At 35.5% G+C, this 23510-nt stretch overlaps 1 protein-coding gene, 1 long non-coding RNA gene and 2 other non-coding genes across 4 annotated transcripts; all 4 read right to left on the bottom strand.

Annotated features, from left to right (window-relative positions):
- Positions 1 to 10330: 10330 nt before the first annotated feature.
- On the bottom strand, positions 10331 to 10433 carry LOC142630122 (U6 spliceosomal RNA). The gene has a single exon (XR_012843234.1). It is a non-coding gene; the product is annotated as a U6 spliceosomal RNA (small nuclear RNA).
- Positions 10434 to 11841: 1408 nt separating this feature from the next.
- On the bottom strand, positions 11842 to 13870 carry LOC142629899 (uncharacterized). The gene is made up of 2 exons (XR_012843146.1): positions 13668 to 13870; positions 11842 to 12367 (listed from the first exon to the last, which is right to left on the bottom strand). It is a non-coding gene; the product is annotated as an uncharacterized LOC142629899 (long non-coding RNA).
- Positions 13767 to 13869, bottom strand: LOC142630121 (U6 spliceosomal RNA). Its single transcript, XR_012843233.1, has one exon. It is a non-coding gene; the product is annotated as a U6 spliceosomal RNA (small nuclear RNA).
- Positions 13871 to 17479: 3609 nt separating the features above from the next.
- LOC142628162 (nuclear poly(A) polymerase 1-like) lies at positions 17480 to 20570 on the bottom strand. Its single transcript, XM_075802187.1, has one exon. The coding sequence runs from the start codon at positions 19836 to 19838 to the stop codon at positions 17730 to 17732; it is 2109 nt and encodes a 702-aa protein (XP_075658302.1). The 5' UTR covers positions 19839 to 20570; the 3' UTR covers positions 17480 to 17729.
- Between the last annotated feature and the right edge of the window lie 2940 nt (positions 20571 to 23510).

The raw sequence follows: 23510 nt of genomic DNA, 5'->3' as shown, positions 1-23510 counted from the left end.
GAGGTGAGGAGAAGAGGGAGCCTATTTTGGGGTTCTCGCTGAAACTCTTTTAGGAGAAGTGTCCTACTGGGATGACATCTCATTCAAAAAAAGTAAACATGAGCTAGAATCACTAAATGCATGCTATAGAGGTTGGTAAGGGAGAGGTTTAACCCTTATCTGGATAAAAGTATTAAGAGAGGTAAAAGACAAAACCAAAGCCTTTTTGTCTGGGAATGAGGCGTGATACACCCTACGCAATGTAATGGTAGTGGTTGGGTAGCCGGCAGACTAGTGGGCAGTCTTGAAAGGACACCCATAACAAGCCAAAAGCAATTAAGGGGTAAAAATGGTAAATCCTGTCATGACAGGAAATATAAAGGCCATAGGCATGAATAGTGAAAAGGGAGAGGGAGGAACAACAGCAAACAGATAACAAAGAGATAAAAAGAAAGAAAGGAAAACAAAGTAAACAAAGAAAAAAAATCCCAAAGAAAGGGAAGAAACATGAGTGCTAGGAATAAGGGCATGCATCAATAGGCTACCAATTTCTCTCCCTCTCAATAGACCCACTCTCTGATAAGTTAAGAACACAAGTTCCAACTATCTTGATCCTTTTTCCAAAGTGAATAACCTCTACAGCAAGAATTCCCTTTGAGGTTACCCACATTGGAGATCGACTCCTTTTTGGGCTTGTGTCTGCTGAATAACTAAGCCAATTCCTTTGGCAGATGAATCCTATTTTTTACTAATGAGTAACTAACTTGTTATCTTACTGTTAATTTCCCTTTGCCGCGGCCTTGTCACTCGCAATCATATTGTTATATCTTCCTTCATGGTGTTATTCATGTATTATTGTTATTAGTAGAAAATTTTTAGTTATCCTGCTGCATCGTGTTTCCTGCTATAACAACTGTAACAATTTTTCTTACCATGAGCATGTGGTACATGCAAGGTTCCTGCCAAGATGCGTCTGCACAGGGATGGCCCAACTTGCGCACAAGTTGGCCTAAGGTGTGTTTTAATTCGGCCAATCCCGACTCTCTTATCTCAGAATCATGGGCCGTGGTATAGCAAGAGCACTCTAGCTCAAAACACAAAAAAATGCCCAATATATAAGTCATACTAGACTTATCAAATAGTAGTAGTTGTAGCAAATGTGGCATAATAGATTACAAACACAAAGTATATAAGTCATACTAGACTTATCACATAAGAGCTAGAAAAAAAAAGTGTACTAAGTAAGGAGAAAAGGAACATTTGCAAAAGGCAAAAGACACATACCCATAGCCTCGGCTTCCTGCTCACCACCATCACTATCCTTATTGGAATCAGAAACCCTTGTCTTCATGACAAGTTCATCCTCGGAGTCCTTAAGGACCTCCCCAGACCCTTCATTAGAAGATAAATCTACATCAGACCCTTGGGTGGCGGAGTTAGGAATGGAAGAAGAAGTGACCACCAAGGAAGAGCCATCCTTCATGGCCTAGGAGAGGGCAACGAAGGGATCGTTGGCAGAGATAACCGGAGGAGTAGCAAAAGAAGCACTCCCAATTTGAGACGTGTCTGTGGGAGTGACTTCTTTCTAGGGAGTGGGGATCTTAATAGAAATAGAAACAGACTCACTAACCCTTTCGGCATGAGTACTCTCCTCGGCAAGAACAGGCTTGGGTGGAGGAATTGGAGCCTCAGTAGGAGCTCCTTATGCAGCAATAGAAGCAAAGGTCGTGGCCTCAGCCACGACATCTTCCCTATCAAAGAAGCCCTCCATGGGCATGCTCATAGTAGCAGGAGCTTCCCCACTCGTGGGATGATAAATAGAAGGGGGCTCAAGATCAACCTAAAAAAAAACAACAACAACAACAACAAAAAAGGAAGAAAGAAGGCAGGTGGTAAGACAAAAGGAGGAATAAATAAACATGTAAAAGACAGAAAGCACATGGCAACATGTGACAATGAAGATGCATGCAAAGAAAAGGAATGTACCTCAAACTCGGGTTCATCAAGCAATATGGGGCGAATGACCGAAGTGTCTTCCTTATGCTTAGACTACCAAGGAAAAAAAAAGATGAGAAAAGAGAGGAATATGCAAGCATATGTTGTTAGCTGCAAGAAAGCCCCATAAATAATTGAAATAAAATATAAAAAAAAAGTGAAGTTTAGAGATAAAATACTCTTGTCTCGGCAGTGGCAAAGGGGCTGGTGGATATGTCTTCCTTTTACTACCACGGGTCCTGCTAGAAGGAGAAACATCCACGAATGACCTTATAGCAAAGGGCTTAGGCTTGCTTGCAGTAGAACATCTGCTGAAATAAGTGCAAGCAGAAGGAGCAGGAGAGCTCTTAAGGACTATGTTGCCAATGGGAGGAAGGCCACCCCCATATGGAACAATGTCAAACCAGGTCTCAGAGGAATCATCCCCTCTCTTGGCAGATTTGGGCTTAGTGGTTCGAGACACCGAGCCCTTCTTCGCAGGTACAGGAAGGTTCACCACATTTACCTTCTTCTCCCAACCCAGAGGATACTCACTAGCATACAAATACCACCCTTTCTCCTTCTCTTGCCACTTAAATGTGGCAGACCTACTTTGCTTTCTAGCGTATGCCACCATGGACTTGGTGGGAAGCAACAACTGCGAGTTGGTAGAAATAACAGCATGAAGACCCCTAGGAGGAATGAGGGAAAACCTGCGGCCACCTAACAACTCTTGTCCAAAGGAAGTCATCACAGCCTACCAATATCCATGCATTGCAACAGTACAAAGGTCCTCTCTTTGTGAGCCCAGAATGTTAATTGTTGTGAAGTGCTTGCTCCAAAACTCAAAAGTATTAGGGCGCAGAAAAGGTTGGACAGAAGTGGTAGACTTTAAGATGGCAGTAAAATCATCAGGTATGTCTTGGTCCTACCCAAATTGCCTTCTCACTTTGTTAGCAGAATAATGGATGAAACGGATTCCCTCTTCAGCCAGATAAGGCAACCACCCAACATTAGTGGCTGCCAAGTACATGATGTCTCTCTCATCAAAGGCAGTCAACGGGGTGGTGGTCCCAATAATGTCTATAAAGGGACCTATGATCGAATCAGCACATGTGAAACCACTACCTAAACCCCTGTAAGCCCTCTAAGAAAAACCAACTCCTTTGTCAAAAAACTCAACATCAAGATGCCTAAATGGCTTCAACCCAACCCAGCGGTAAGCCAACGGAAAATCAGAAACAAAACGACCACAGAAATCAGTAATCACCTTTGGCAAGACCGGTACTTCTCTCTGGCAAAAAGGACAAACTTACACTTGGCTAAATGCCTAGCACAACGTTCCCACAGTAGGTGTTACAATATAGTACTATGGGCAGAAGTAGTGACTATGTGGCAGGAACCTGCCTATCTCTCATTGCCTTGCAGAATATCCAACTACACATACAAATGACCCAGAAACATAGGGGCCAACGGCAGACTCACCCCAGCAGAAATCTTTATGGCTAATCGAAAGTAAAGGGATTTCACGGCATAATGTGGGTGAGAGCCAAAGATGAACTTACAAAGCCAAAATGTGACAAAGGCCGTGCGGCGGATGGCGTCGAAAGCCTTAGAGAAAGCCCCAATCCAATGGGAGAACTTCGCGTTCCCACTCATCCCTTTCCTCAACTCAGCCTCTTCGGCCTCCTCATCAGTGGAAAGCTCAATATTGCTCGAGTCCATATTACCAAGTATAGGCAACAACAGTTGGTTTGCCATATCTTTCAAGGTAACGGTGATCTCACTGCAAGAAATGAAGAAGGTATGGGTGGCGCTGCACCATCGGCGGACCAAATGACAAAGATTAAACAAGTCTCGGTAGTTGAACAAGCACCAAGATGAAATGATGGCCTTCAACACACCGGCCTACTGTAACACCGCCATGTTACCATGCCAGACAACTGCTTGTCCACCCACTCCTTCCAACCCAAGGAAGTACTCGACCCAAATTCAAAGAGAATGGGCACACAGGAAGCGATGTCCCTTGGCGTATATCAAGATTAGGAATGGTAGAAGCCAAAGGGGCCCAATAAACCTCTGTATCATAGCGGCAAATAGAAAGCCACACTTGGCTGGTGGCGGAGGCGAATAATCACTGGGCAGCACGGGGAAGTGAATGTGAGTATTATACCATGGGTCGATGAGGGGAAGGCACTCACTATTTGGGTCGCGACCCTCTTCCTCCTCCTTGGAGCAGTCCGATTTGGAGAGGGGAGTCTTCACCCACGATTTTGGCAGGAGGATCGTCGGCGGTGACCTCTTTCCCCTTACGGCAAGAAGGACCTTCATCTTTCGCCGATGACATAACGGATTGTTTGAATAGAGAAGATGGGTAGTGAAGTTTTAAGGAAGATGAGACGGTGAAGAGAAAGGAAGAAGAAAAGATTTCTGTGAGAATAATGGGAAATGGAAGAGTTCAAGGACTAAAGACAATAAAAGTGACGTGAAATGAGACATTGGGTCAACCGTCAAAAGAAGTATCATATTAATGAAGCACAGGTTGTGTTTCAGAATAACTACTAAACTGGGGAATTCGAAGAGACAACCCTGTTCATGGCAAGAAAGGAAATAAGGTGAGGCCCACTGTTCAAAAAACCACAAAAAAAAAGGAAAGAAATTTTTTTTTTAGTGTTCGCGTATGAATTGCAGGAGCAATTCCTATGCTCAAGGGGGTGAATGTTGATGCCCACTTTTGACAAAAGGGCCGAATGGCAAAAGAAGCCCATTAATATGAAAAAGATGGAAAAAGAAAATAGTGAAATAAAGAACATTAGGCTAGAATGACAGGAATAATGGTTAACAAGCCCACAAAAATAATAAGTGGCCAGGGTGAAAGCAAATGGGTCAAGGAAACCCAAGTAATGAAGTAGTAAGCCTATGGAATTGTAAGAGATGGAGAGAAAGTAAAATGGGCCAAGGAAGCCCAAGAAAGGAATTAGTAAATTCAAAGGGTTGGCACAAAGTCCAATAAGCCCGAAAGGTAAGAATGTGGTAATTGGGCCGGGGAAGCCCAAAGGATTTAGTAAAAACCCATGGGAGTGAAAGAGGTAAGAAAGAATGAAATGGGTCCAGAATGCCCAACAAATGAAATGGGTTGAGAAAGCCCAAGGCATGGAAAGGGTTGGGCCAGCACGAATGCTGGCCAGTAAAGCCCAAAAGAAGAAAGGAATGTAAGAAACAAACTGGTAGGAGCTTCAGCCTGTAAGCCCAGAAGAAACAACAAGGTAAAAGGATAAGTGATATCATAGCACAAGCAGTGCAGTGGCATGGCAGGAGCACTAGTCAGCCCACGGACATAGGATAAAAGGGGACATGGGCTAGGTAAGAGGGAGAGAGCCCACACCCAAACAATGCCCAGTCCGAAGAGGAAATGGAAAACAAAGAACGAAAGCCCAAAGGCCCATGTATCATTCACGCCATAAGAGTTAAACAAATACCAGAGCGTGCAACATAATCAAATAAACACGGAGGCAATGGAAAATGCGTGAAGGCCAAAAAAGTAATGGATTTAGACGGAAGTGGAGCATGCACACAAGGCTCAAGTACCACCTACATGTACCCAGCCAATACAGGGGAAGTGGGCCACGAGTCAGAGGTATAAGAGGGTGTGGTCTAGCAGTGGGAAAAAGGGGGAGCCTATTTTGGGGTTCTCGCTCAAGCTTTTTTGGGAGAAATATCCTGCTAGGGTGACATCTCACCCAAAAGAAGTACACATAAGCTGGAATCACTAGATGCATGCTATAGAAGTTGGTAAGAGAGAGGTTTAACCCTTATCCGGATGAGAGTATTAAGAGAGGTAAGAGACAAAACCAAAGCCTTTTTGTCTAGAATGAGGCATGATACACCCTACACAGTGTAATGTTAGTGGCTAGGCAACCAGCAAACTAATAGGCAGTCCTGGAAGGGCACCCACAACAAGCCAAAAGCGGTTAAGGGGTAAAAATGGTAAATCTTGTCATGACAAGCAGTATAAAGGCCATAGGTGGGAACAGTGAAAAGGGAGAGGGAGGAACACGGCAAACAGAAAACAGGAGATAGAAAGAAAAGAAAACAGAGTTAACAACAACAAAAAAAATAGAAATCCCAAAGAGAGGGAAGAAACGTGAGTACTAGGAATAGGGATATGCATCAATGGGTTACCATTTCTCTCCCTCTCAATAGACCCACCCTCTGATAAGCTAAGAACCCAAGTTCCAGTCATCTAGGTCTTTTTTCCAAAGTGAATAACCTCTACAGTAGGAATTCCCTCTGAGGTTACTCACATTAGAGATCGGGTCCTTTTTGGGCTTGTGTCCGCTGAACAACTAAGCCAATTCCTTTGGCAAGTGAATCCTATTTTTTACTAATGAATAACTAATTTGTTATCTTACTGGTAATTTCCCTTTGCCGCGACCTTGTCACTCATAATCATATTGTTATATCTTCATTCATGGTGTTATTCATGTATTATTGTTATTAGTAGAAAATGTTTTAGTCATCCTGCTGCATCATGTTTCTTGTTATAACATCTGCAACAGTTTTTCTTACCGTGAGCACGTGGTACATTCAAAATTCCTGCCAAGACGCGTCTGCACAGGGATGGCCAACTTGTACACAAGCTAGCCTAAAGTGTGTTTCAGTTATGCCAGTCCCGACTCTCCTACCCCAGAATGATGGGTCGTAGTGTAACAAAAGCAATCCAGCCCAAAACACACAAAAAGACCCACCACACTAACACAAGTATGAGTACAAGTATGAAGGTACTGCATTTCTTGAAAAACTAGGACATGACACTTCTAGGGTATGCAAATTAATTAATTAATAATATATTCTTTTGGGTGTATTTTAATATCTTTGGATATAATTTATGTTTATTGTAGATTATAAAATTAAGTAACAACAATTAAATATTTAATAAAATACTTGAAAACATATCTAAAACTATAATCTATGTTTATTTGGTTATCAAAAAATAATAATCTATGTTTATTTCAATTGAATAAATAAATAAATTACTAGATAATAATATCAACACTAAAAAAAAGTTTTAATTACAAGTCTAACCAAATAAATTACCAAATGCTATAGAGGAAAATATATCAAAAATGCTATAGATTTTTTTAGAAGAAAGGAAAAAAATATATATATTATAGATTAAATCCATTGTTTCTATTATTTGATAAAAAATTTGCATTGTTAATTTTTTTTTTTTTTTTTAAAGGTACTGAATACGTTCTTTTAATAAAAAATAAATAAAAAAATAAAGGTATGTTCAGACTTGGACTTGGTCACATACTCACATGACCTGATGGATAGGTGAGGATAAATTCTTTCCCTCCAAATAAATTCCTCATTCAAGTTTTCATCGCAACTGGAAGAACATCTTTTTCCATGTTCTACCACAGTTGTGGGAGAAACCTACCAGCCTTCATAACTAAGCTACTTTGTTCTTGTAAAACCAAAGAGAGTATATAAACACCAACAACCACTGCCAAAAAAACAAAGAATTAACATAAAAAAGCACTCAATCCTTTACATTAAAGAAATTTTTATATGTATAAATCCAAAACTATTCCCAGTTGGTCATTTAGTGGCACATGCACTACACGGCTTTAGGTCCCAACACCTCAATCCTCATAGCTAGAGAGACTACTTACACAATGATGTGTGCGCGTCTGTTGGATGGATATATTTATTGAACCACTGCCAAAAAACAAAGAATTAACATAAAAACGCACTCGATCCTTTACATTAAAGCAGTTTTTATGTGTATAAATCCAAAACTATTCCCAGTTGGTCATTTAGTGGCACACTACACGGCTTTAGGTCCCAACACCTCAATCCTCATAGCTAGAGAGACTAATTACACAATGATGTGTGTGCGTTTGTTGGATGGATATATTTATTGACTGTAGGATCTGATGTGGACTGTTAACAGTTATTCATCACATAGAGGAATCACTCTGGAAACTGTCATAATTTTTTTATCATTCTGCATTCCTATAAGTGAGCAACTGTCATAATTTTTTCTTACTCTTAAAAGAAAATCAAATCGTAACCTAAGGAAATTAGGCACACCACACCTTCATCAACATATCAGGATTCTCTTTATTTGCCTCGCTTCATGGTTCTGATTTAGTAAATCTATGAGTGTACATGAGCGCCACATAATTTAAAGATAAATGTTCGCTCTGTTTGTTTCAATATCAACGTTTTCTGAAAAATTGTTCATTTTTCAAAGAGCATTTTCTGAAAAACTATATCATTTTCTAGTGTTTGGTAACGACCTTGAAAATGAGCTTGAGAATGTTTCTGGTGTTTGGTATGCAAATTTTTATTTTTATTTTTTATATTTCTTGTGTAATTTAGAACATGTGTATTATGTAAACCAACTAATGTAATCAATATAAATAATAGAAAAAAAAAAACCAAGAATGAATTTGGTTTTCATACTAAAATTTTGACAATAGATACAATCAAAATTAGTTGTCAAATTTTCATGATCTCTACCACTCATCTTGCTCATATATGTGGACAGAAATGTCCACACACACACACACACACACACACACACATATATATATATATATATATATATATATATATATCAATCATTTGTCTATATACATAAAATTGACAAGGGAATACATCTTTAATAAGTACAAATAACAATAACTTTTAATTGTCTACTATTTTTGCTGGTATATTACTTGTCTACTATGGTTAACCACAAGTCTTTAATATTACTCAAAATTATGTATTCATATAATGTATCTACATAATATATCATCACTACATAGTATTTGCATAATGTATCTATCAACGAAAAAGATTATCCTATGTAAAAGCAATTTAGAGCCATATAGGCACTGTGTTTAAAATTTTCGTCTTTTACTTCATTCATTCTTCTTTTTTTATTTTTTTTGCACTTTTATGTGCAAAAAAAAAACTTCTACCTGGAATCCATCAAACCAAAAATTTCTTAGAGAAAAAATAAAATCAAGTTTGAAATTCAAAGTAAAGAATTAGGATTTTGGTAGAGAAGAATGAAATAATTACCGCTGCAAATATGTTCTCTTTTGTAAGTTGGTAGAGATGAATGAAATAATTATTGAGCAATGAGGGGAAAAAATATACTCAGAAAACTGTGTTATAAAGGGAAAGAGAAATATGGAGAAAGAGTGAGGGAGAGAGATCTATGGAAGAGGAGAGACCAGAGTTAGTGATAGTGAGGGTGCGAGGAAAGAAAAAGAAAAGGGAAGAGAAAAAGAGTGAGAGAGCGTACTGTGAGAGAGAAATTGTTTTCCAAATTTTTTTTTTGGAAAACAACCTATAAAAAACAAGCTTTATTTTTATTAGGATTTTTCATTGACTAAAGATAGTTTTCCGTTGACCAATTTTTTTTTGTGCTACTAAACATTGGAAAATGTGGAAAACTATCTTTACAGAAAGTTTTCCAAGAAAACAAACAGAGCGGTTATATCCACAATATTTTAACAACAAATCATAAATAGCAGGTTATTATTGGCAGACAAAAAATTAATTTTAGTGGTATGTTTAAATTAGAACCAGTAACAACTTATTACGTAAGATTTGTTGTGAAAATGTTACAAACGTAACACTTTTTTAATTTAAAATTTCATTCCACCAAATAAGGAATGCTAAACTGATTTACTGATTTCAAAATGATGTGACAGTATTACTTACCTTTAAATTTGTTAACTACTAAATCTTTCCCATAAAATGAACTCTCTTTATTTCAAAGCACATTGAGATGCTCTTTTTGTTTCATGAGTATATTCAGCATCATGAACCTTGGCAAGAAAATCTACTTCCACATTTTAATCAAACTAAACAGTATTGTGTGGCTGAACTTTGGTTTCATCTATCTATTCAGTTGTTCCTCTTCTATTTTTCTATAAAGTTGTTGACGAAAATTTACCTAATTGATTTCCTCGGGCTTTGTCAATATAACTCTGCATCAGCATCTTGAAATGTTTGCACCACCCTGCCCTAGAGAATCAATTGATTAAGAGGCGCCTGTTGGCATTCCATACTTCTCCTTAAAAGGCCTATCCAAAACAGAATAAAGCCAATTCTTGAAGCATGACTTATCCACACAAAAGAAAAAAAAAATCCTTATAGCGTGATAGTCAGGACTAGCACTCATACGATCATACCTAACAAACTTCTAGACTATAGATTATTGAGCTGATTTGAACTTTAAACTGTAAACTTATATCTATGCCCAAATGGAGTTCACACGCTAAAACTACCCATAACATTCATGGCAGACTAAAGTGTGACTCCAATCAGTTTGGTTAGCTTCAATGAGAACCAAATCACTCTTAAAATGGCAGATCCAGTGATCATATGTTTTATGTGTGTCATCCTTAAGGAGGGGCAATGTTAATCTTCTCTGTATTGTTCCAATTTCATTGAAAACACAAAGCCAGCACTTAAGGTCGGCAGATAGGGCCTGGGAAATCATGACTATTATTTGGGGCAACGTTTATATCAATAAATGGGACACAAAATTTGTCACAATTTTTTCCACAATTAGTTAAAAGTGATTTACCATGAGTGGTGGACAACTGTTATTACATAGACCTATCTTTTCTTTTTCTTTTTTCCCTATCAACAAAATTGTGGCAAAAGTTGTCCCTAGACGGCTAGACTTATTGTGTAGCACCATTCTTTTTTCTCCCCACTTAATTAAAAAACCACTCCTACCATTTAAGAGTTCTTTGTTTAATATATAGGATTAAGAGGTCACATGAGATTCAACCAATCAAGTGATAATTCAATAATAATATCTTCTTTTGTGATGCCCCCATATATGTAATTCCAACCCACCTCCACCTCTCCACTATTTATCTATCTCCCATGAATAAGATTACATATTGCTCGTGGTTACAGTAGGGCAATATGTAAGTGCCTGAAAATTAGTTTTGGAGGAGATCCAATTATTGAATTTCACATCATTATTGGAGGCACAATACTCGTTTCAAATGGCTTAGAGCAACCCAAAACTTAGGCTTTTTCCCCATTCTAATCTACAATATCCTTTTCTTGTTTCCTCTTTTTTTCCTCAAACAGAAAAAAATCTACCGAACATAAACCAAGATAATTACAAAAGAATGATACAAACAGTCCTGCCTAAAAGCATCTACCGTAACAGAAGGCTAAGCAATTGAGCTCAGAAACCCCTCAAACCCTATATGCAGAGCCCACATACCCAACTCAAGAGCTAGGGAGTAGGCTTTCCCCTACAAACCCATTTGAAAGTTGAAACATACCACTCTGATCCTTTCTCAACCTCCTAATCTCCTCAACTATATTGATCACCTGCCATGTAAACTTGGGTTGATTAAACCATCCATGGAAGCTTTGGAGTCACCTTCAAAACCCATGACCTGCCATCATTCCTCCCTTGCTAGCTCAATGACCCATCTAATATCCTATTAACTTCTGCTAGTTCAGTCCACATGGACACTTCTACCACAAAAAATTTGCTCACAAAACGTGTAGAACACAAAGGAAATTCTCATTTGAGTAACAATTATCATTCTAATCACATCTCATTAGGTTTTAATTAACAACTGCAACTGGATACTAGTAAATTATATCATTTCACTGCTTTACAGTGAAATTTAAAGTAGCTTATGTGTGCAAAGCATCAATGCAATCAAAAGTCAAACAGTATCCATTCCTCTTTCATAGCAAAGTCACCCGTAAGCAAACATTTTTAACCTACATCTTCTTTCAACTTCACAAGTGAATTCTATCTAGGATTAAGAGAAGTTAAATACAAAATCACAAATTTTTCTTCAATTATCTATTTGAGAATCCAGACTTTGTATCTTCTCCCACAAATATGGCTGCAAAAATCATCATTTCATTCTTGCTCCAGAACAAATAAAAACCATACCCAGTGCTCATTGGCACACATCTCATTGGCACACAGCTGTAGATTCCAACACTTCATTGTTAGGAAATGGCAATGACACAGAGTAGGAAATGGTGGAAAAATCAACCAGATTTTCAAAGCAAACTGGAATTACATGGACCATAACCTTACATAATTAAGTTCAACCTTGCTCCAGGGGGTGAAAACTGTTCCAAATTTCCAATAATATTACTGCTGAAAAATGCTTCAACATCTTAAGGATCTGAGGTTTTCTCCATTTAAGGACATCATGGGAAGGTAATGTGCTACTACTTTCCGAGCTGGGATGGAAGGGGCTCATCCAACTGAAATTTGAACCATATCAAGAGAGACTAATTCCACAGTATTGTACACACCTGTGGTGGATAAATTCCTCATCAAATCGCTAAAACTCTGGAAAGGTTGCTCTATCTGCAGGATGGCAAGGGATCATATATTTTCTTTCTGCATTCATATATGTAAAAAAACTATCATCATATTTTCTTCCTCGTTGAAAAAGGAAATCATAATCTTAAATTATCTGAGGAAATATGGCACATCACACCTTCATCAGTATTGTCAACATAATGAACATTTACAAGCAAATCTACTTCCAAGTTATAACCCATTTAACTTCTTTTTCTTTTTTTATCTTCAAGTTGTTGTCAAATTTTTCCTAAATGATGTCCTCAGCTTTGTCAAAATGATTCTTCAGTAGCTTCTCAAAATGATTGCACCACTTCAGCTACAAAAACAACCGACTAAAGGAAATCCCGAGCGTGATAGTAAGAACTGGCAATTGTACATATGAAACTTCTAGCCTAGAGAGTTCGATTGTACCTATGAAACTTATATCTATGCCCAAATGGAGCTCACACACTAAAACCACCTGTAGCACCAGTGGCACCAATGAATTGTGAAGAGCTTAGATTGACATTGACTACCTATGAAAACACCATCAACTAGAACATTCCAAACGGATGTTTAGATAACATAAAAAGTTTATATTAACCTTAGATGGTCACTTAATACTAAATTTTGCTATGTTCTGTCACAAGGGTAGTGAAATGCATAAAAACATTAGTAAGTTTTTTAAGGTAAAGCAACAATTGAGACTATCTCGGGTGCTCACTCTGGCATCCTAAACGACCCCAATCCTCACAAAGGTTTTAACCTATACCCTGGACTCTCGAGTTCCTAATCGGGGGACACTAATGACTTGTATTTTGGAAATTTCAAAGTGTAGGCCCAAGCAATGACAACCATTCAGCATTGCACAATGACAAGCTATGGCAATGGCTTAGCCTATGGTCACTCTATGACATTCAAGGCAGGCTCAAGTGTAGCTCCATCCTTCAGTTTGCTTAATTTCAAATTTCAATGAAAGCCAGAGAAGTGATCATGTGTTTTACGTGCGACGATCGATAATGTCATCATTCCCTCTTTTTCTGGACTTAGGCCAAAACTGCAAATTGGGGTTTTATTTTTGCTCTCATGTCATGATTACACAAATAATTGGATAAAGCAAATTTAAATGAAAATCTGGAATACAATTGTGGTAATATCCAACTATCCAAGTCAACCACCAAAACTATTGCGAATCCAAAAGGTGTGAATTATTAATAAGCTTCAACAGTTCTAATATTTTCTTTTTTCTATTTTAAAGCTTTAATATTGAAATATAACGACTATCAAAGATTCAAACTCTCCCTAACTATCAAATAGTATTAACCTAAAAGAATTATGAGCAGAAGTCTCGGCTAACCTGTTGAGCAAGACTCCAAAACGCATGTAAAGAAGCAGAAAGTGTAAAAGAACAAAGAAGATAGTGAGGCAGAATTCACGCAAGGATTAGGGAAAGAAAAAAAATTTGGACCATTTCTCGATTTATGCGTGTCATCCTTGCGCAGGGGCCATGCTAATCTTCTCTGTATCGTTCCAATTTTATCGGATGTCCCCAAAGGGACAAGCTTTGTACTCTCGCTCTTGCTTATAAACATAGATAGCTTCGTGTAACTAGTCAGTGTGGGATCAGTTGGTTCGTAACTAGAAGGCCCAATTCAGTTAGATTTTGGGCTTCCACACTTGTCAGCGTGGCATCGTACTAACTATTCTAGGATGTTGAGATTTTTTTTTCTTTCTTTCTTTAAGTAATGGGATTCATGCATTTGCATGCCCGATTTCCATAAACTTACTTCACTTGTGTAATTATAAGTCGTAGACGAAAAATAGCAGGTATATATGGGTAGAAAATTATCAATATTCAAAGTTGCATAATTCAGTAAATTGTAAAATTGAATGTATAATTAAATGTGTCATTAGAATAATTCTTTAAGTAAATGTTTTTTGTATACTAACGTGATTTTATTGAAGAGCAATGTTATATACACTAACAAAATCATAATATTTTTCACAACAATTGAGTTTGCAAGATTTTATTAGTTCTCCTTTAAATTTACTATTGACATCACTTTTTTATTTATTATTATCGATTTGTCATATAAGTGAATGTGAAATTTTTGTGTTTAAAGACTCTTTTTATTGAAAAATACACAGCCAACACTTGAAACAAGAGTAATTATCTAGGGGTTGGCAGCTGGGGTCTAGGGGTACACCATACATGATTTTAGGCACTCATAAGAGTATGAATTCAGTGTATATTATGTATCAAAAAGTTTAAAAACACAATTTCTATTATTTTAAAAAACTAAACGGTGAAAGAACTGAAAATGGGTCTGATTCTCAATTTTTACCGATTGAACATACAATTTTCACGATTGAATTGTCAGTTTTTACCTAACCAGTTTTGTGTTCAATTCCTGATTGAAACAATTCAATTAATCGGTCTAGTCCAATTTCTAAACCATGAAAAATTTTGACATATTCTATTGAAGTAATTTATTATTGGACAATTACTTCTACATAAATCACTTGTATTTGATTATTTTTTTAAAACAAATTTATATATATTTAAAAAATAAAATATAACATTTATTGTTGTTATACTTCTATTGAGCCACCTCATCCACCACGTCACTGGTGACATCATTATTCTATTTTTTATTCATTTTTTAACTTTAATTTTTTTATAATATTAAATATATAAATATATTGACTTTACAAATTCATCTTAGACAATTTTAACTTTACATATAATTTCGTCTTTACATTTCATCTACTTTAATTTATATGTTTATAACTGAAAAATAAAATTAATGAAGAATAAAAAATCATTTTTAAAATTTGTCTTTAAAAAGGTATTTACAAGTCTTACTTAATCATTGATTATTGAAACGATAAAACCTAACAATTGCGCCATAGGAGGGGTCCGAATCAAGTATATATGTTATAGATCTCCTGCTAGATCAAGTTTGTACCTCCATTATCCTATTATTGACAAATTCAAATGTGTTCCTTGATGTAACTATTTTTTTTATCATTTTATTTACAATACTAAATGCTCTAAATGAATTGTGTTTTTGTTGACTCGATTTGGGGGAAAAAAAAACATATAATAATATGTCAAATTTTGTATTGTTGTCAAATTTTAGTTTATTTGGAAAACAACAGGATAGTGTGGACAATATAATGAAGAATAGTTTGTGTGGTTGAAAAAGAAGTTCTTTGCAATTTCCTTTCACCATTTGTAAATATTTTGTTTAACAAATTAGCAACAAATTATTACGTCTTTGTTATATGATGTTTCTGGATGTTTAAGTAATTGTTTGAAGTGTTTATGAATATTAATTTTATATTGCTCTTACTCTTCTTTATATTATTACTATATTCTTTGATATTTTTAAGAAAACAAATTCAATTTTTTGTTTAAAATTATCTATTTATCTATTTATTTTTCTGGTGTTGGATTAAATGTTAAATTAGATTATGATAGTATTTACACAATACTTCTTTCTTTCTTTTTTTAATCTTTTTTTTTTTTCAAAAAATTTCTCAACTTTTTTTCCCTTTGGAATTGTGCTCTTGATTATTTATTTATTTATATATTGTTAAGGAAAAAGAGTTACAATCATCATGTATAAAGTTATAACTAGCATTTTTGCTCGAGAACAACCACATATTTCTATTGTGTGATTTCAAAGCCTTATTAAAAATTTTGAATTTGCTAATGCATTGGATATTTGGCTTGATCACATCACATCTAACATGTTCTACATATTCAGGAGGAGTTTGACTTTGATGTGGGTTTTATTCTTCCCTTTCTTTTTTTATTTTGAATTGTAGTTTTGTTAAGTTTTATTAAATTTGTTTTAGATACGTTTTTGGTTTTTGGATTGTAGGGCAAAAAAAATTAGGTTTAAACTTTTACTAAAAAATTAAGGCCAGGCGGTTACCTTTTCTTTTCATATCTATATTCTCTGCTGAAAAATGAAGACTAAGACAGGAGTTTCATGGAAAATAGAAAAGCCCTTTCTAGGATTTTAACCGATGACTTACACCTATATTCTTAGTTTAAAGAGCGTGACTACCGCAAAGAATTTAGATATGAAAAGAAAAGGTAACCGCTTGGCCTTAATTTTAAAGGGCCCATTTGAATTCAATTCATGAAATAGTCTACTTTGAGTTTACTGCATTTAAAAAGACTATAATGCCTCTGTTACAACATGGCCGAACTAAATGGTTCAAATGAAATCCAATGAAAAAAAAAAAAAAAGTGAAGGCTGTAAACCTAGTTTTCCTGGGATTGTAGTATTTTTGCTAACATCCCTTTTGAATTCTTGAAAAAAAAATTATTATTTTCATTTTGGTACAACATAAATTATTTATATTATATTTGTTATTGTTCCTATAATAAATGGAAATATGGATTATGAAATACATTACTATTTATTAAATTAGTCCAAATTGCAAAAAATAAATTTAATGAGACCACTTAAAAAAATTATCACACGCAACAAGCGGCTTCATGCTAGTTCTTTATAAAAGAAGACCACCCCATGACTGACACTATAGTTTTTCCCCATTTGCCAGAAAAAGGAGGAAAAGAGAAGATAACCTACTGCCACATCTTGTTAACTATAAAGGACCAGACTAACAGTATTCTGAAAGGAGTTGCCAATTCCCATTGATTAAGAAATTCCAGAAAAAAATATTATGCTTTACTTGTATTCAATTTCCGATTTTCCATACCATTTCAATTCATTTTCTTAAAATGAAAAGCTAGGCAGATTGGGGAAATCTCTATAAGTAATCCAAGTTAAGACAACCGGGCAAAAAATGCACGAGTAAATTTTTCTGAATGTACACAGATCACCTAATTGCCATGCAAAGCAATTTGATTCTGTGTACATTCAGAATTAACATTCAAGAAGCTTCATGAAAACATTTCTCAAGAATGAAATCGTAGAATTGATAATTCAATAAGTAACCAGCTTTCAAGTGTCCAAATTCAATTATTAATACTCTCAATAGCCAAATTGAAGCAGATTATTACAAAACACAATCACCATTATTATCACCAACAACTTCCACCTTAACAAATGTATATAACGAAAGGAGGGAAAGAAACAGCACATGTTGAGAGAGAGAGAGAGAGAGAGAGAGAGAGGAGTCAGAATCTCTAAAACTGAATTCATTCACTAAAAATTAATCTCAATACAAGAGGTCTGTAAAGGAAAGAAGCCTGTGTTGTAAACTGCACACTTCCACTATAGCAACCAGGCCACCTCCAAAAAATAAGAAAAAACGAAGCCCATCTTTGCAGATGTCATCAATGGAGGGATAAAAAAAACGAATAAGGTCTGACACTCTATAAAGAATTCATTCCTAGAAAAATACTTACAAAACAAGTGAATTTTAGTGTATTGCTCTAGCAGTTTGTTCTAACCAAAGAAGTAAAATTAAACTTGATAAGTGGCTTCTGGGCACCGTATGAAGCAGATACTACATTAGAGGATGGTGCAGTAGGCTCAAGTTCCTCTACCCCTCCATCATTCCTGAAGATATTAGAGCAATCTCTCCCTGTAGCCACTCCTTGCCGTATCCCCTCATTCTCAACCCTTGTTCCTTCACCAAAATTTGGTTGGACTTCACCCATTGATTGTGCATCATCTTGAAATCTTTCATGTTCTTCAGAAGAACCTTGCTGGCACACAGATGGAGCAGGAACAATATCAGAAACAAGGATCACAACTGCAGTAGAGCTTGATGAACCACTGGCAGAAGATGAAGCTCCCACTGGTTGGCTAAATTTGAAGGACCCTTCATTTCCTAGACAACTTTGTGAACAATCCACAATAGGACATCTTGCAGTGACTGAACTATCCTCTAATTTAGCTTCCACTGCCAAAGGTGTATTCTTAGTCCCTGCCACAGAATCAAATTTTCTCAACTTATAGGATGTGATAGATTCATCTATTTTTCTCTTCTTTCCATCACCAGCTTCATCAACTTCAGCAGCAGCACCATTTTCCCTGGCTACTCTCTTCAGACGAGCAGGCCTAACTCCACCAGGAAAGACAAACAGCGGAATATTATTGCTTTTTATGTGACATACACCAATCCACATCCCAGGCTTTTTAAAGGTGTACATCCCCACCATGTTCTTAAATTTCTCAACAGTAAACCTTATATCAAACGGTCCACCTTCCTGAGCACAAACACCTGGTTTCCGCTGCAAGCCCATAAAATAACAACGATGGAATCGTTTGGATTTGTCCAAACATTCACCAGGATGTGGGTGGCACAGTAGCATCCCTCTTGTATCTCTCTCAATCTCTGAAGTCAGCAAACGAAGCCGAGATTCAACCCATCCTTGCCAATTCATTAAATCAACGTCCTTCCGAGCAGTAATATCTATCTGCAGATAGTTCTTATATGCTTCAAAGAAAAGAAAACGCTCAAAAAGAGTATTCCAGCCAGTCACACTTGCATCCATTGCCTCACAAATATTGTTTCCCCTCTGAAATTCTTGCTGCATAATACACAGTGTACTTGAAGACACATTGTAACTGGAGTTGATGCAAGGATACATCGGTGTGATTATGGGCATTAAATCGTTCCTGTCTCTGAAATTTCTTCTAGGATCCCAAGACGGAAGCACCAAAGATCCTCCTTCAATGGGACATAGCAAAACAGGATTAGGCCACCGCCATTGGCAATACACCTTGAAAAACCGAGAAACCAACAAACTAGGCAGTGCAGTTGGGTACAACTGGCATATCCGAGCAACCAGAATCGCCCAATTTATACCACCCAGAAACCCTGCAACATTCGAATAAACGCCACGCTGTTTAGCCCAATATCTTATGCATCTTAATGTCGTCTGAAAATTCTGGACATTAGGAACCATATGCAAGATCTTATCAGTAACTCTAGACCCATTAAGACTAAGCACACTCTTCTCATCCAAATCTTGCAGCAAAGTTGGCACAGAAAGATCCAAATCATCAGGAATAACCCATAACCCCAACTTTGCATAAAGAAGATCGATGGAAACCCCATCGAACTTAAACTTCATGACAGGAACATAAGCATCAGGGACAGGATGCAACTCTTGCACTTCAGGCAACTCAGCCAGCATCCTATGAAGTTCACCAAAGAAATCTTCCTCCCGAGTAACATGCCTCGGCCCAACACACAGCGTGTCAATATCTGCACCTGGGCCGTTCACGCCCAAACGATAAGACCCAAATGTAAAGATAACAGCATTAGCTTCTTCCACCATCTCCTCATTATACCCCTTAGCCTCAGTAACCTTTTTGACCCATGCTTTCACAATTTGGTCCAACCTCCCCAGCACCTCCTGCCTTTTCAGAGATTCTTCACCACTCTCATACAACCCTGCATCCTCCATAAACTTCAGTAATTCCTGGGTCCTACTCATATCCAATTCAGCAGGCTGAGCAGTCGAAATCGGTTCCCACATACCAATCCTTGGCGGCGGTGGTGGCAGTTGATTCAATTTGGGCATTGCCATTATGAATGTCTCTTTTGCAATATTTTAGTAACTAAAAATTTAGCCAAACAAGAAATATGAAAAAATATATACTGAATATCGAAAAAGATTTAACAATCGGCAGAAAAATTCACTCAATATTCATTAATTTCATGAAAAAAGCCTGTGGCCGCAGCAATGTAATACAATTCGCTTGGCGTATATTCAAGAATTACAGACAAAATTAGAAACCCAGATACATATAAAAAGTGTACAACTATTATCAGTAGTCAAATTGATAGAAAAATTACAAAGAGATATAGAGGTATAATGAAAACCCTAAAAGAGGATATGCTTCAAAAATTACAAAATTGGGGTTTGATTAATAGTAATAGTAAGCAATTTACAAGCACCTTTGGAGATTTGGATCTCTCAAGGAAAAGGCTTTGGGTCTCTCAAGCAAAGGAAGCCCTAATTGACAAACAAACAAACAAAATCCCTCTTTCGCTGGGAGAACTTGGAGATCAGAAATTCTTGTTCGGCTTCGATTGAATTCTAGGGTTTCCGTTTGTGCTTGCGTTGGAGCGAGAACTCCAAGCGATCAAGGAAGATGGAGACGTCAGCCGATTGTTGCTCTTTCACGCAGAGAGAGATCTTTCTTCGATTCAAATTCAGACTGAGAGAGAGAGAGAGATAGAGAGAGAGATTTGAAAATTGAAAATTGAAAACTGAGAAATGAGAAGTCCGTCGGGTATTGGGAGTCTTTTTATTTTGTTTGAGGTCGGTGGAAGTGGACATATCCCGATTTATCACGTCAAATTAAAAAAATAAAAACCAAGGGCGGTGGAATTAAATATTATTTTTCTATCTTTTATCTCATATATATATATATATATATATATATATATATATGTATGTATGTATAGTAAATGCACAATTTATACCTGGTCTAGTCACCAGATAGACTCAGGTTCAAAGAGCTATACAATAAAATTTATAGAGTATGGGTTTAAAACTTAGATTATGGATATTGGATAAATAGAGAATTCAGGCTAGATTACCGTTATCCGCGTGTTCAATAGATAAGAATAGCAAAGAAACTCTCCTCGGATGTAAGCCGAGTACCACTTGTATTGCCTTTTTTTCTTTAAGAATAATATTGCAACTACAGTTTAAGTATTCGATCCCCCTTTTCTTCTAGCATCCTCCTCTTTTTATCTATCTCTTGTTCTCTAGTATTTATCTTTTTCTTCCTTTTTTTTTCCACGTGTATCACAAACCTCCTCACTAGATACTTGTCCCATCCAGCACCTTCTTGAAACCTTCAAATACCAGCTGGAAAGCTAAACCTCACTGTTCAAAGGTCATTTCTCTATTAATGCGATCAGGGAGGTAGGTGCAAGGTCTTTAATGTGGTGGTAATAGTTTTTTCTCTCCTGATGTTTCTCACACGTTCTTCCTTCCAACAACTGCGTGGATCACGCCTTTACCCAACAGATCTTTCAGAATTCTATCTCCAAACCCCTTGGCATGTCCCATGACCTTTACTTGACCCGTCTGAGGAGATACTCCTCATCGGACAACTCCTTCACCCCTTGTAGCGTGAACTGGTCTGCAGGCCTCAAAGGCTCTGCTTGGACAGGTTTACATCACCAAATCAGACCCAAGGCCCAAATATATATATATATATATATATATATATATTTTTTTTTTTACCCCCCACACAGATATATATATATATATATATATATATATTTATTTATTTATTTAAATCAAAGAAAACCCCATCATTCTCATTATTAATTAATAATTTCTAATAATTTAAGTAATTTTTTAATAAAAAATTAGATGATTAAATTGGTTTATATTTTCTTCATTTATTAATCTATAGTATTATAATAATTTTAAATCTAGTGTTTGCTTATTAGGAAAGGGGGGGAAACTCTGGTGATAAGAATTGAAATTTTTGTGGCTCATTTTAGTCAAAATTGATATAATTGAGTATAATTAAAGAACTTTTTTTTTTTTGAGAAGCAAATTAAAGAACTTATAATAGTAAAGTAAAACATTTATATTTTTAATAAATTTATTAGAAGTGCTTTCAAATGCCTTTACAATGACATGTACTTTAATTAACTCAACTAGTAAATTTTTTTATGAAATAAAAAATCTAGAATTCGACCCCACTTACTTCAAAAATTAATTGGTGTCTTAGTTTGATGATAAAAAATAATTATCATGGAATAAATGCTACAAATTGTGAAATTCTATTGTACCTCTCAAAAAAAAATCTTTGCAAAAAAATTATTAGCATTAGACTTTAAATATTAGGGTTAAACTTGGTATATATCATATTCAAATAGATATAAGATAGGTATAATAAAAATAACTAGCCTAACACGTACGTTATACACATGATTAAAGACATTTTTTTATTTTAAAAATATCTATTGTGAGATACTTTTTTTGTTCAAAATAAGTAAATGTATGAATGTGAAAAGGTTTTGATTGTTTAGATATTAATGCCTAAAGACATTTTTTTTATTTAAAAAAATTCTATTGTGAGATTCTCTTTTTGTTCAAAATAAGTAAATGTATGAATGTGAAAAGGTTTTGAATGTTTGGATAGTTATTAATATTGATAAAAACATGCAATATGGAGTTGGATATAGTTAAGGTTGTGTTTGGGAACTTGAATTTGGATGATGATGATGACATCACCAACAACAACTAACCTATTGGATGTGTTATGTGTTTGTTGAGAGCTTTTAAAAAAATATAATAAAAATAATAATAATTATTATTATTATTATTATTATTATTATTATTATTATTATTATTATTATTATTATGGGTGTAATATCTAATTGTTTAGATGTTGAAGAGCTTTGAAATTTTGATGCATATAATTTTAAAAGAAATTTAAATTATTAGTAGTTACAATTATTCCATTTTTTAATCATTTGTCAAAATACTTTTGTTGTCCTTCTGTTTTTTGAAATATCAACTAATTAAACAACAGTAGTTGTTTTGAGAATAGTGAAAAGTAGATGTGAAAGAATTTGAGTCTTATTATATATATAGAGATTTTAAAAGAATCCAGTGGAGTAAAAACAAAGGTTATGTTATATTTGTTCCTATATATTAAGTTATTAATTGATAATTCCTAATAATGTAAGTACATTTTTAAAAGGGTTAATAGGTTTATATTCTCTTATTTTTAGTCTTACAAAGTATTATATTATTGTTTTTCTAGAATAATATTTAAAAGTCATATATAGTTATAAAAATTTAAATGTTTTGTATGAAATATTTTTATTTAAAGCTTTTAGAAAGATTGACAATCTTTTGCTCGTATTTCAACAAACTAATATAATGTATTTATTGAAGTAATAGAAGTACAACTTTTAGATTTACAAATAAATCTATTGGAATTGTCTTTCTAATATCTTTCTAATAAATTGTTGGCTTAGAACTTGAATTGTATAATTGCAAATTATTAGGCTTGTTTTTTTTTTCGATTTTTTTAGAAGATATTAGGCTTAAGCTTGGTATATCAACTTTGTATCTTTTTGTATAGGGTTTTTTCTTCTTCTTTTTTTAGAGTTATCGATGTTCCATAGCCTATCACTTAAATTACATTTTAATATGGTTTAATTAAAATCATCCACACATCCACCCTAAAGTGATGATGTGAGCTAGGGATATTGCAAA

The sequence above is a fragment of the Castanea sativa genome, chromosome 3, assembly GCF_040712315.1.
Source record: "Castanea sativa cultivar Marrone di Chiusa Pesio chromosome 3, ASM4071231v1".
Taxonomy (NCBI): domain Eukaryota; kingdom Viridiplantae; phylum Streptophyta; class Magnoliopsida; order Fagales; family Fagaceae; genus Castanea; species Castanea sativa.
The sequence above is the reverse complement of the archived record's forward strand: the minus strand, read 5'-3'. Positions and strand labels throughout refer to the sequence as shown.